The sequence below is a fragment of the Alligator mississippiensis genome, chromosome 1 (assembly GCF_030867095.1).
Source record: "Alligator mississippiensis isolate rAllMis1 chromosome 1, rAllMis1, whole genome shotgun sequence".
In the NCBI taxonomy this organism is placed as follows: Eukaryota; Metazoa; Chordata; order Crocodylia; family Alligatoridae; genus Alligator; species Alligator mississippiensis.
This window is the reverse complement of record NC_081824.1, coordinates 5,589,068-5,603,269: the sequence shown is the minus strand read 5'-3', so window position 1 is coordinate 5,603,269 and position 14,202 is coordinate 5,589,068. Positions and strand designations below refer to the sequence as shown.

Genomic DNA, 14,202 nt, shown 5'->3' with positions numbered 1-14,202 from the left:
CACTCCCTGTTGCAGGAGCCTGCAGGTTGCCAGGGACTACAGCCCAGCTGTAGGCAGTAAAACATGACTGCAAGCTGCCTAGAGCAAAAAGTAGAACCTTTTGCCATTTGTTTCTATGTTCTTTGCATGGTATACCTCAGCTTCCACTTCTAGCAATTCTCACTTCATTCCTACACTGTCTAACCGAGAAGACAGTTTTTCTTCTGATCAGTCCTTCATTACATTCCTGGCAGGTTGTCTACTTAATAATATTTTTTGAGGTGCCTGTAGCTCTTCCTTAACAGTTCTCCTCTCCCCCTTCCTGCACCTCAACCTCACTTGGGATGCAAATTCCAGATATCTTTGCATCCTTGACTTAAAGAAGTCCCAGGATTCCCTTCATTCAAATCCCTGGAGTTTTCAACCCTTTTAACTTTATGCACTGTGGTTTCATTAACTCTTAATCTGCCTTTTGGAAATCAAAAAAAAAAATGTTAAGTTTATCCTTCCCTTTAGTTTTAAAAACTAAATTAGTTTGTGATTACTTGTCAAAGTTATTACCTCTAGCTGGTACGCTGGTAGCTAGTATACCTCTAGCTAGTATGCTGGTAGCAAGACACTTTGTTGGTTGAGGAGCTATGTATATAATGTGAATTTTCTAGGTTTGGTGACTATACGGAGAAGAAATCTGTTAGGCATCACATCCAGGAATAGCTAGGCCCTACCACCGTTAGTAATATTTGTTCTCTAATTTATATCTGGGAAGCTAATATCCCCTGTAATCATGTAATTCTCCATTAATATTTCTCTCTCTAGTCACTTCTGAGAGATCTCTAGCCTTATTCAATTAAAAACTTAGGGAAACAGATGCACACATTTTTCAAACATAAAAAAAGGCATTCAAGGTTAAGATTGTCCGGTATCATTTGGCTGGAGTAAGTCTGTTGGGTGCGGCAGTAAACTCTTCCCTGGAGAAGAGGGGAAAGCCTTGGTCTTCTCTATTTATGAAACAACGTTGTTGTTAGAACCAACTTTGATTCAAGTCAAATCAAATCTATTTCACTTTAAATAAAGATGTTGGCTCATTCGGAACTACTTGAAATTAAAAAAAACCCCCCAACTTCATGCCAGAAACATGTTCTGTTCTCATTCTGTACATCAGTTTGCCTGCCTGAATCTTGAACTCCAAGTCTAAGCAGCCTAACTAAATGCTTAGCCAGCCAGCAAATATTCTTGTAACTTGGGAAAGCAACATTAGCATGCTAAGGCAGCCATTTGCATAAGTTTTTTTCCATAACAAGACTGAGACAAAGGCAAATATTCTGTAATAACAATTCAGAAAGGCAAAATAACAACCCAGCCACCAGAAGCACACTTTTTGGAACCAAGATTTCATGATTATTTTGTGTCATTGTGTAAGTTAAAGCACCTTGCAAAAAAAGTTATTAAATAAGCTGCATTTTTCCTGATGTAACATTCAAATCATGTACTCTAGATTTGCTTATTTAAGCTCTTAACATTTTAGAACATTAGAAAATAAGTACAACTGTTCATATTCTCTCATATATTCAACCATACATGAAAGTGGAATAACTGTATTACATCTATGCAAAACAGCATCCATGTAGCTTATGCTTTTGAAGGACACTATGATGATAGAATAAATAAGAATAAATATCCTACACAGAACTATATTCCTCCATAATTCCTAGCTGCTAAGAATTATTCAGTGGTCAATTAAATGCCCACCACACACATTTATGAAGCAGATGAATTCTTACCTCCATTGCTAATGCTGCTGTCTGCTGGTCATAATGGTTCAGAAGATTAGGCATAAAGGTGGTATTGTAAGGCAGGTCTTGACACATCCTCAAGATGATAGGCTCACAAGAAAATAAACTGTGCCCACTTGTGTGCCCCACCAAAACATCCAGAAGCCAGAGAGAACAGAACACCAAGCAAACAGCCATCCTCCCACAATGCGAATGGAGGCCAGTTGCTGAGGCCTGTCAGATTATTAACTAAGCATTTTCAGGTAGGCATGCACCTGCAGGATTGGCTTTAATGTCAGGAGTTTCATTCCTTGATTGAGGTTCTTCAAAGACCGGAATACTCTCTGTTCTGAATGAATTCTGCTTGGCCAGTCCAGCCAGAAGCGTGTGTTTTTAAGATATACGAGAGAGACATCATTTTCTCTTCTCTTTCCCTTTTCACATTATTATGCACTGTGCATTAGGTTAAGGTGGTAAGTTGATTAGCCACATTCCCACACAATAGACTCCATCCTTGTAGCGTAGCAGCTGATGTGTTTTCTTTGTATTAAACAGCCTAAAACGAAAAGAAAAACACAAGTTAAAATCCTTCTAGTTTAGGATCTCAAAATTGAAAAGTAGAGGCCATTAACAGAGAATGAGGATGTCAGAAAAAGAAACTGCCTTAAGTATAAAAGTGTGAGAGCCAAGTAATTACACTGAGCGACCTACAATAAATTTTAAGAGAGAAATGTGAACCAAAAGTATGGAATAGCATGGGTTGAGCACTATGAAAATTCTTTATTTTGCCTAGAGGGAAGGATGGGAAAGGAGTGTCTCTTTCTGCATAATCAATCTTAAAAAAAATTCAGCTGAAAAATAGTAAGAGAACATTAAAATTAGACTTTAGTTTTTTCAACAGTCTATCACAGATGAAGTATCTCTGGGAGTATCTGTTCTTATAGTGCCTTTCATACATGATTGTATACTACTACTTAAAAAAAAAAAAAAAAAAAAATCGCTTCACCCATCTTTGATACACAAGTCACAGCTTGCAGTACCGTGCTGTTCTGTCAGAAAAAAAATCACTAACAAGCAAAAGATAAAGTGTCAGCAGTGATTCCCAGATCACTGATGTGTCAAAACAAGCATTTAGAGCAAGACTAAATGCCCATACTTTTTTGTTGTTTCTATATGAGCCACAGGTCACTCAACAGTAAGACTCAAACAGGCTATCTTTTGAAAAATTAAAAGTTAACGAAGGAATTATTTTGTATTCAGGTAATCTAACTGCAGTAAGAGTAGTCACCGCAGAGTTGCTTGGATTGGCTACTTGGTTTTAGATCAGATTAACTGGCCTTCCTGACTTATCAGGAACACTGTACCCCTTCAAGTGAGCCAACGAGACCAGGTGAGTGAGCAGAGCGGTAAGAAGCATGTATAGCAAAAAAGCCTTTGGGAGACAGGGGCTTTAGTGGAGCTTAACAAGTGGATGAGGAAAGTAGGAGAACATTTGCTCCTATCAGCTCACTTAGTATTATGGTTTGTGCTCCTCAGCACATTGCGCAGCAGCAGAGGAGCCAAATTTTCTGAGGCATCAGCATATCACCTAAATCAGTGGTGGGCAAAATATGACCTGTGGGCCAGATCTAGCCATGGCTGCCCCTGTGGCGCTCTGCAGGGGGCTGAGCCCTGCCTACTCCATGCTTCAGGGCAGCCTGCGCTGTGCTCCCACCCCTGCCTGCTGATGGCACCACCCTGGCCAGAGTGCACTCTCCCCAGTTACTGCTCAGCTCCCCCTGCCTCCAAAGGCTCTTCCTCCTGCCTCTGCTGCATTGCCTGGGGGGGAGGGGGGGGGGCACGAAGGAAGCTGCAGCCAACTCCTGGCTGCCTTCTACCCACTCTGCCCACACAGTGCAATGAGCAACCACCTGTAGGCAGCCTAGTGGGTGGAAGGTAGCTGAGAGCTGGAGCCCTATGCACTGGGGCAAGAGCTGCTCCCCCCCCTCCCCCCTCCCCGAGCAGCACAACCAGGGCAGGAAGAGGAGAAGGAGCCACTGGAGTTGGGGGATGCCAAGCAGCACCTGGGTGAGCTACAGCAGCAGCAAGAGCAGCCCTGCCAGGAAGCTGTGTTTACTGGCTGGAGCCAAGGAGGCACCATTGGAGGGCATGGGTGGAAATGCTGCCCCAGGCGGCTCACGCCATATGGAGTGCTGCAGGATCAGTCATGGGCTGGATGGGGGGCACAGATCGTACCTGCACCGCCCCAGCGAGCTCTGCTGCATGCGTCCCCTGCTTCCCCTTCCACCCTGGCCAGCTCCCAGGACCCAGTGTGCGGGCAGCCCCCCACATACACATGCACGTCCCCTGCCCCACCCCTCCACACACATAATATACAAGAATAAGACTTTATTTTATTATGCAATTGCCTCTATATATACTACTCAAAGAAAAATATAAATCAGGACAAAAATTTTTTTGAAATACAATTTAAATGTTATAGTAGATGTTTTGATTTTTAGTATGATTTGGTTTTTATCTATAATTTGTGAAAATGATATCTGCTGAAAGATGTTGTGTGTGCAGCCCTTGACAGCTCACCAGAACTCAAGTGGCCCCCAGCCAAAATAATTGCTTAGCCTTGGTGCAGCGTGTCATTTAAATAGTGCTGTTACCTCACTGTGCCAGCCAACCAAGGCAGTAACATTAAGAAAACACTTCAAATTTTCACTGGAAAACACTTCAAATTTTCACTGTCTAGGCCAAGAGTGTGTAACCTTTTGGCTGGGCAGGGTAAATGAATGGCATGAGGGTGCCCTTCAGGCCAGGGCTGGGGCCCCAGGACCCTGCACTGCCTCTGTCTGGTCCCATATGCTGGAATTGGGGCCTGCCCCACCCTGCACACTGGATCTAGTGCGCAGGGCCACAGCTTGGATGAGAAGGTGCTGGAGGCCAGATCTGGTCTAGGCACTGGTGGCACTAGACTTTCCATAGACAAGGTCACTCACCATGGGCAGCTCTGGGATTTGTGAAAGGGTGTAGGAGCAGCAACTGAGGCCTGCAGGGATGGCTGGACCCTGGTTCCTAACTCACTCCCCCTCCAAGGGTGAGCAGACCATAGGACCAGCAGCAGGAATCCTTCTTTTTTTAGTTCTTCAATCAGGTAAGAATCTTCCCTCCCACCACCCCTCTCCTCTGGGCTCAGGAGCACATCCCCTCCTGTCCCACTGTCCCCAGAGGAGCCCAAGGTAGGGGGGACTCCAGGGCAACTCCTGCCCCACTCGGGAGTGGGACAGGAGTAAGGCTGCACATGGAGCCAAGCTCCCCACAGACAGCAGTGGTGGTGGCAGCAACAATGGGTGGGTTGTTTTCCCTCACTACACTCCTGCTCCCTGGCTGGAAGGAAGCTGCTGCTGTCCCTAGCTAGAGCAGACAGGAGCAGCTCGGAAGCCTGCTACAACTTCCGGTGCCCCAAGACCCAATCTGGTCTGTGGGCCATCCATCCACTTTATTCATCTGGCTTGTCGGGCCAAAAGGTTGAGCAACACTGCTCTAGAGTAAAAATCTTCAAAACCCCTGACAAGCCCCATGTGCTGGGAGCAGACATCTGATCTAGCATGCAGAGCCCAGGGCTTCCCGCAAATCTGGAGATTTGGCAGCAGGGAAGCAGTGCCACCCTCTCCCCTGCCACCACATTTTCCAACCCGTAAAGAGCCCGTTGGCTAGGTGACGTGGATCAGGGGTAGAGCACCCCTGTTCTACACAGTGAAATGATTAATCAAATCAGACTGCATAGCCCAAATTAGACTGATGCCTGGTTCTGATCAATCAGTAACTAGGAGACCAGATCTACCAAGTGCATATGGTCACCATGAGGAAATAATTCTTTATCAGGTTATTCATAGGTTTCATAGGCATTAGGGCTGGAAGGGACCTCGGAAGATCATCGAGTCCAGCCCCCCGCCCAAAGGGCAGGACATCAGCTGGGGTCATAGGATCCCAGCAAGATAAGCATCCAGTTTCATCTTGAAGGTGTTCAATGAAGGCGCTTGAACAACCTCCGGTGGCAGGCTGTTCCAGACCTTTGGGGCTCGGACAGTAAAGAAATTCTTCCTTATGTCCAGCCTGAAATGATCTTGTAGCAGTTTGTGACCATTCGTCCTCGTCATCCCTTGGGGCGCTCTGGTGAACAAACGTTCCCCTAGATACTGGTGGTCAGTACCTATCCAGCCACACCTGACAACCTACACTTTACTGAAGCTCAAATAGCCCGGAAAAACCAATCTCTTCTTGGTTGACAACATTATTATGAGTGCTTTCAATGCTTCCCACAAAGCACCACAGATTCTTTAAAAAACACAATTGATGTTCTTAGTCTTCAAAAAGACATCACATAAATACCGCTACATTAGTTCACACCTGCACAAAATTCATCAAAAGACAGTAATCTTTCGGCACCAGGAATATGCAAAATATGCAGGAATATGCAGGAATATGCAAAAATCAGACAATATCCTGGATGTCTCCAAGTTATGAACTGAGTGTTCGTGTAGCCACAATGGTCCAGAAAGATACGAGAGAGAAGAGTTTTGTTTGCAATTATTTTATTGGACCCACCATACAGTTAAGAAACTTCTGGGCACAAAGTGCCCTTCTTCCATGAAAGAAAGGCTTGTCCAACACCTCTTTCAATTATATAGTAGGTCCAACAGAAGTTCTCTCTCACACCCCACACCCTTGCTTCTTATATTTAGGAACCCAAGAAATTACCAGAAACACCCTACCAGTACTAAACTTAAACTTGCTTCTGGCCAACCAGCAGAGGAAAGATGCATATCCCCACGCTGGATCTCCCTGAGGCATGAATATAAATGTAAAGAAAAAAATTGTTTTGAAATGTCAAAGCAGTTTGTTTCATAATTTCCAAAACATTTAATCTTTTTGGGTTAACCTGACAAGAGTATTTGGGTGATAGTCACAAAAACTACTAGGGGTGCACCAATAGAGATTTTTTGGGCCGATACCAGCGACCGATTTTTAACGAGCCATATCAGCCGATACCAATCCAATTGCTGACACACGGCCCAGCAATCAAATCAGTACGCGAGTGGGCAGCAGCGATGCTACTATGGGGGGAGCTACAGTAAATTTTGGGGTTGCTGCAGCCCACCCTGTAACCCCCCTCCCAGCACTGCCATTGCCCGCTCTGAGTGCAGCCCTGGCCCAACCACCCCACCGGGAAGAGGCTGGTGCCACTCTTGGCCCAAGCCCACAGTGGCAGCCTGCCCTTGCCCTGCGCATAGATCCAGGGGGCAAATGCCCCCCATGCCCTCGCATGTGGTTCCATCTTGTGCCCTGCCCCACCTGTGCAGCACTTGCTCCTGCCCCTCTCCCTCTTTCACTGTGGGGGTCTCAGTCTGCACCCCCCACTTCCTCCACAACAGACTTACCAGCTGGACACTGCTCTCCACACTGCCGTGCTGCGCTGTGACTGTACGCATGCGTGCAGCATTTAATCGGTGACATTATCGGCCACATCAGCCAAAAAAAAGCCAACAGCCAATAATGTCAATTTTCCTTTTATTGGTGCCGATATGATATGGGACTGATGTATCAGTGCACAGCACCTCTAAAAACTACTGACAAAGAGGGTGTGCCCACATCTCCTTTTATAGGTTTAAATTTCATCTCTACTTCAGAACAGGAATTTTACCCAAGGTTTCCCTCCTTACAGGACAGCGCCTTCACTTGTGACTGCAGGGCTATAGAAACATAGAAAATGTGGGTTGGAAGGGAGCTCATGAAGTCACATCTAGTCCAACCCCCTGCTCAACGCGGGACCAGCTCCAACTACATCATCCCAGCCAGGGCTTTGTCTAGAGCGCTGTGGAGTATGTTGGGATCACTTTCAGTCAGAAACATTCCACTTGGAACAATACATTTCAATATTCACTAGGTAGGGTAAGAAGATATGAACCCAGATCTCTCAAATTCCAAGAGTGTCCTAACCACTGGGCTATAACTCATGGTATGGAAGGACACATCACCACCTCCTCACTTTTGCAGGCAGCATTACAGTTGCATTGTGAATCTAGATGCTTGTCTTTATTAAGAATACCTTAGAAAATGAAGTGATCCATTTTGGGCTAAATGAAATATTTCATTCAACCCAAAATGATTGTTTTCAAATGTCACCAAAAATGCTGTCAAGTCCAGCACAAATGCAAATTCTATGCAATTTTTCAACCGGGCCATCAAACCAACATACATCAGTCTGCTTCACTGGACCTGCTCCAAGGTCTATCTAGTCCAGTGTCCCATCTCCAACAGTGTTCAGCACCAGATACTTTAGATTTCTTGTTCTACCACAAACCTTGTTCTAAACTTTAGAACAAGGTTAAAGCCCTGCAGTAGACAGATATGGGATAACCTTCCCTCACATTAGGTCTCAGTCTGATCCCTAAGAGTTAGATTGATTTAAACTGCGAGGCACAAAGATTAGGGAAATCCAGAGTCTGATTCCTTAAAAAAATGCTGCAGAAACTCATCATAAAAAGCTTTCCCACCATAGCAACAATTCTCAGAATACTAACGCCCACAAAAGCCAAACCCCCTGAACCCCTCGCTGTGCAGCTCACTTCAAAATATATTTATACATAAGTCCTATCATTCAAGCAGTTTTTACCCTGAAAATCGAGTTAAAAATTCCATTAAGTCCCCTTGAGACCCCATCATTTCTTTTTTATATGCAGAGTGCACAGATATTGCTGCCGACACCACCATTAAACACTAAACATTTGCAAGAGCTCAAGAGAAGAAAGGTTCCATCACATTAGTAATAACCTCAAACATCTAATACCCTTTCAAAGGAAAATGCCTAAGTAAAAGGAAGAGAACATAGGGGTTGTAATGCAGAGAAGGGCCAACTATCCTGCTAAACTTCAGTTTTACGTTGTGAGAGTTTAGCTACAATCGGGAGTCAAAATATATGATGATATTCGTGTGTAAACAAGCATATGCAATAACATGCAATTTTTGGTTTCTTGGAAGTAGCATTTCTTCCCGCACACTTGTAATCATTTTTGTTCCTTAAAACGCATGTGTATTTTTAATAGGCTTTATATACTTTATATCACAGGGACATATATGTGTCACCATAACACTGAAGAAATACCAACCCCCCTACCAATTCAGACCGTGGACCAGGGATCAGTAAGCTGACCAGTGTCGTTGTAAACTTCCAGACGCTAGTTATAACCACAGAACCCAATTTACCCTTTAGACTAAATTACAGTATTACTGCCTTCATGTTAGGGTGCTAGCTAGGGGATACCTCCCGTATGTACAAAAGTTTTATCAAAGAGGCTTTAACAGTGGAGGATGAGCCTAGCAGAGGGAGGGGGACCGCACACTGTGGGGCGGGGGCGGGGGGCGGTAACATGGTAGGTGCAGCAACAGATTAAGGGCCTGGCTGCTGCTCGCCCTCTTGTTCCCGGTTCCTGCCCCAGCCCCGACGGAGGAAGAATCCGGCCTGAGCCCCGCGTACCAGGCAGCCGCAGACGTGCATGGGGCTTCCTCAAATCCCAATCCCTGCCAGACAGATGGGGAACAGCATGCATCCCCCCGCCAGCCAGTGGGAGGGAAGCAGGTGGGCTGCACCAGCCCCTTCCCTCCCGCCAAGGGGGGGGAAGGAGCCGAACTGTACGGCAACGCGGGGCACTGAGCCGTCCTCGCCCCCGAGATGGGCACAAAGGGGAGGCGCAGAGCATCACACCGCATTGCCCTACACACACACACACACACACACACACACACACACACACACACACAGAGTGCACTCTCTTCGCAGACAGACAACACACTCACACGTACACCCCCCCCAAAACACGCTCCGCTCCCAGGGGCCGCGGGAGACCACATCACATTACACCCCACCCCCACGCACGCCGGAGTGGGGGGAGAACCACCGCATGCTGCAGTGACACAGGCAGACGGCCAGAACCACATTGCGCGCTGCCCCCCTACAACGTCTCCTCCGCACAGACACGCACACCCGGGGGCAGCTGGGGGACCGCACGGTATTGCACTTAGGGGCATGCAGGATAAAAGCCAGACACGCACACAAACGCACACCCCGCTTATAACATGGGGGGGGGGGGGGGGGACGGGGGACTCACGCTAGTGCCCGGCGCGTCGAACCACCGCATCCTGCAACGGCACCGCAGGGGGCAACGGCCACGCGCGCACGCGGCGCCCCGCCCACACACACACACACACACACACCTGCTCTCCCCCTCCGAGACGCCACACGCCCCCTTGGGCGGGGCGGGGGGAGCGCCGCGGGCCGCGGTGACAGGCGCGGAGGGGTCCGGTCCGGCCCCGCTGCTCCTCCTCAGGCGGCGGCGGCGGCGCCTTCTCCTCAGGAGCCAACGGCCGCCACCAACTGCCACCGCGGCCCCGCCCCTTCGAACGCCCGCGGCCCCGCCTCCTCCTCGCGCCGCCCCGCCCCTCCCTTCCCACCAATCGGCAGCGGCCCCGCCAGTCGCTAGGTCGATGCCGACGCAGCCGCTCGTCGCCCGGCTCGGATTGGCCGCCGCGGTTGCCATGGCGAAGAGCGCACACGACGCCGGGCGGCGCGGGGCAGGGGGGAGCGCAGGTGAGCAGGGCACCCAGGGGTGCTCCATCCTCACGTGGGGGGGGGGGTGTGTGTGCGCGTGCACGCGCGTGTGTGGGGTGGGTGAGCGTGCACACGCGTGTGTGTTGGTGTGTGGTGCTGGGGCCTGTTGGAGATACCAGTGCCGTGGGATGCAGGGTGCTTGGGGTTACTCCTGGTGCGAGGTGCAGGGAGGCATCCGCACGGTGGGGCAGAGGCCCCTTGGGGAGTATCACCGTGTGGGATGTGCACGGGGAGCGCAGATGCCCTGGGGCTGTGAAGGAGGGATGCCTGGAGAGGGCGGGTATCATTGCAGCCAGACGTGGGTATTGATCCAACTGGTGGCTCGAGGGGGGCAGAATGCAAGTACCGTATTGGCTCAAATAGAAAACAGCCCTGATTATAAGGCGACTCCCCAATAGTTAGTTTCTGTATATGGGAATGTTAGAAATTTGTTATAATTTGCCAGGTCTGGAATCTAATTATTGGAGGTTTACCTTGAATTTATTTCCTTTCCCCTGCTACATACATCAGGGAAAATAAATCAGGTGGCCCCCTTGCCTTCTGTCTCCCCCCAACTTCTTCCCCCCCCACTCCTTACTGTCAGACCCTGCTCTCCTGAGCACGTGGAGGTGGGGAGCAAACCTGAAAACAATAACCTTGAAATGAGACATAGCTGTAACAATTCGCACGTACCGTAGCATCCATACGCTTCGTTCATCCAGAACTGATGTACGTTACCTTTTCTCAAATCGCTGCTCGTTTTAGCGCAGGTACTCCACAACACACATTTTTAAAAGCACTTTTTTAAACACAATACGGGCCATGTGTTTTACAGTCATGCTCAGCGTTGTCTGTATTTAATCAGCTTCGTAGCTGGTTTCCATTGCTGAGCACATGCTGCTTTTGGCAGCAGTTTGATGGTAGACAATATATTTCATGAGGTTTTCTTGTATGTGAATGTAAGGCAAGGTGCTTTCCCCCCCACCCCATACTGATTAAGGGAAAAAAAACCTCACTTTGTATTTAAGTAAATATTGTATTTTCCTTCTGGTAGATCGTCCATCCTTCCATGTTGAATCTTGTAGCATGTAATTCCTTTTGGCCTATAGTCTGTCCAGCCTCTCTGGCTCACCTTTGTAATCACTGCTGCTGTTTGCAACAATTTCCTTTGCATGGGAAAGGAATGGACACTCCTTTGAATGTCCTTTGCAAATATAATGAACATACTCTTTACTTTCAAGATGATCATTTCCAAGATGTTCCCTTTTCCTTTGCAAGCCTTAGAGAGTGGTCAGTTCAATTCAGTGTATTGCCAACGGAAAGTCACTATCACAGCATTATCAAGTAGAGTACGATCATTAGATTATTTCTCTGTAAAATGTGCTTTTAAACCTCTGAGAACACCAGGCTCCAGTGAGCCATAAAGGCTTTTTCTGTAACAATGTGGGCAAAACCATTAATGAAATGGGTCTTCCTCTGAAAGACCTGCTTTGAGTATAGTTTGCAGAAGCCTTTGGAATGGCGTTCCAGAGAGTTAAGCTGGGCCCAGATTAATCCAGCTAAAAAGAATGAGTCTAATCCCCTTAGTGAACATGATATGATCGTTCGTTATATATTGCTAATTTTTCTTAAATGCAGTCAAATATTTTTTTTAAAACGAAGGGCCAACTCCAGTGAAATCAGTGAAAGTCTTTCTATTGTTTTCATTGAGATTTGGGTCTGGCCTGAAATTGTCCCTCTACAGCAGACAACTCCAGTCCCCATTAGTGCAGACTGTACTGTGCGATATGATTAGATACCTTATGAAATTAAGGGTTGCCTGCTAGTTACATATTTCAAAGGAGCGTGTATATACCAGTAGTTCTGTATTTTGTAAGCACGTCCCTGCTATAGTAGGCCACAAGCTGCTTAATGATAGGATAGCATAGGATAGAGTTACTTGTATTTGCTTAAGCATAGGCAAAGGAAATGACCAGAGGGAGAATATCACAAGGTGTGAACCGTTTTAGAAAACTTAAGAAAGGTGGATTAAAAAAAAAAACACTAGGGTAAAAGTAGCAAGGTCACCTTGAGTGCATTTAGTAGTTGGATGTTAGACAAGCCCGATTTTAGGCAAGTTATAGCTTTTACAGGAAATAAGAATAGGCACATACATATTAATTAGAGTAGCACATAAAAAGGGTTCCTAATAGATTTTTTGCCCTTATTTAGTAAGATTTTGCAATTTTAGCCAAGCAATCGAGTATAAAAAAAGGGTCAACTCTGGGATCTTTGCTCTTCGGTCTTGACCTACAGTTCTTCCCGAATTGTCTGCTTGCAAGTGTACCTGGTTAATGCTATTTAGCAACTTAGTTTTTGAAACCTAGGTAATAAGGTCCTATCCCTAACATGTTGGCCACCTGTTAGAAGCCTTTTAAAACTTTAGGACTTAGAAATTTTAGGATTATTTTGCTTTCGAATATCAATATGATTGTTATGCACTCAGATATGGATCTGAGCATATTGCCAGTTTAATCAAGGTGACCCCGTGCTGTTTATTCTGCAACGAAATGGCCCAGCTTAGGTTTGGGGCTGTCTTACCCCAGGAAGTTAAAGGTGTAGACCTTGCATACGGGGAACATAAGCTGGAAGTCATGACACAAAGAGAGAAGCTTACTCTGTGGTCATAAGAGCGCTGTAGTCCTACAAGTACCTCCTTGATGTCACCTTTACTTCGGGCAGTGACGATGCTGGGAGAACCACCTGTGGTATCTGGTTCTGTGGCCCTGTCCTTGGGGCAAGGTCAACACAGGCTTGTACTGGGGTCTCAGAGAGGGGCCATGAAAGCAGCCATTTGGTGAACAGCCACAGGGAGCATTAATTTACGGGGAGAAGGCTGGTCTGTGAACCTCGTGGCAGAATGATTCTTGGTGACAATTTTATGTTTTGTGACTGAGAGGCAAAGTTGTCTCTGAGAAGAGGGATATGACTCCCTGGCCCCGTTCTTAAGCGCCAAACTTTTTCACCAGCTTGCAGTTCTCTTTTAGGTATCAGTCTTCCTGGGCACTGAGGTAGGCATGGGTCCTGAGGCAAAAAAGAAAAGTCTGTGATCACAGGATAAGCCAGTGCTATAACGTGTATGTACAAGAAGGTGAAATGCTGCTTATATAAGCGCCCTTAATGAATATGTTTCTTAACTTCAAAGTGCTTGACTTAGCAAGTGTTCTTTTGTGCATGTAATTAATATTTAATTTGTTATGTGCTCACTGTAATTGCTTTAAGAAACTCCCCACCAAAAAAAAAGAACCCAGAATCCTATCATGGCAATGCTCGCTGTAGCAACTAAACCATATTGCATTAAATAATGAAAAAAGAAAGGGAGCAAATTAATGATTAATTAAGCAAGGGGTATTTAATCTGTTCTCTTCACTCCTCTGCTTGTGTAATAGTTTTAAAAAGGGAGAGTGAGCAAGAGAAGAGAATAAAACCTGAAATCCTAGGATGGATCCTGTGGTATTTTCATGAGCAAAGCTCTTGTTGACATCCAAGGGAATTTTACTTGAGTGAAGATTGCCAGATTGGCCATCTTGCACGCAACAAAATGTGTCTGCGATGACAAAGTGTTACAGAAAAGTGTGTTTGCCATGGGCTTTTTCAGGCTTGTGGGACTCCATTGCTATCCAGCCCTGTTGTATCCGAATTCGTTTTTCTTTTGTCCCAGATGTCCAATCCATCTCCCTGAGATCATGAAGCTTTAAAGCAACCTGAAGTGTTTACAGAACAATCTCCTAATAACTGTCTTAAGGACTTCAGCTCTTATTTAATGATCTCTAATTT

At 46.4% G+C, this 14,202-nt stretch overlaps 2 protein-coding genes across 5 annotated transcripts in view; one reads left to right on the top strand and one right to left on the bottom strand.

The window, feature by feature from the left end:
- The window catches only part of FZD3 (frizzled class receptor 3), an 89,526-nt gene extending 79,335 nt beyond the window's left edge, over positions 1-10,191 (bottom strand). For 2 of the 4 annotated variants that reach the window (XM_019483810.2, XM_059728395.1), the window contains exons 1-2: positions 10,014-10,190; positions 1,761-2,307 (exon numbers count right to left, since the gene is read on the bottom strand). In XM_019483810.2, coding sequence (XP_019339355.1) covers positions 1,761-1,949 — 189 coding nt within the window. In that variant the 5' untranslated portion in view covers positions 1,950-2,307; positions 10,014-10,190. The other 2 variants (XM_059728396.1, XM_006260259.4) reach the window with 2 other exon arrangements.
- Positions 10,192-10,277: 86 nt separating this feature from the next.
- The window catches only part of FBXO16 (F-box protein 16), a 52,327-nt gene continuing 48,402 nt past the window's right edge, over positions 10,278-14,202 (top strand). The window contains exon 1 of the mRNA XM_019483809.2: positions 10,278-10,386. The gene's annotated coding sequence lies outside the window, so the exon portion shown is untranslated. The remainder of the gene's footprint in view (positions 10,387-14,202) is intronic.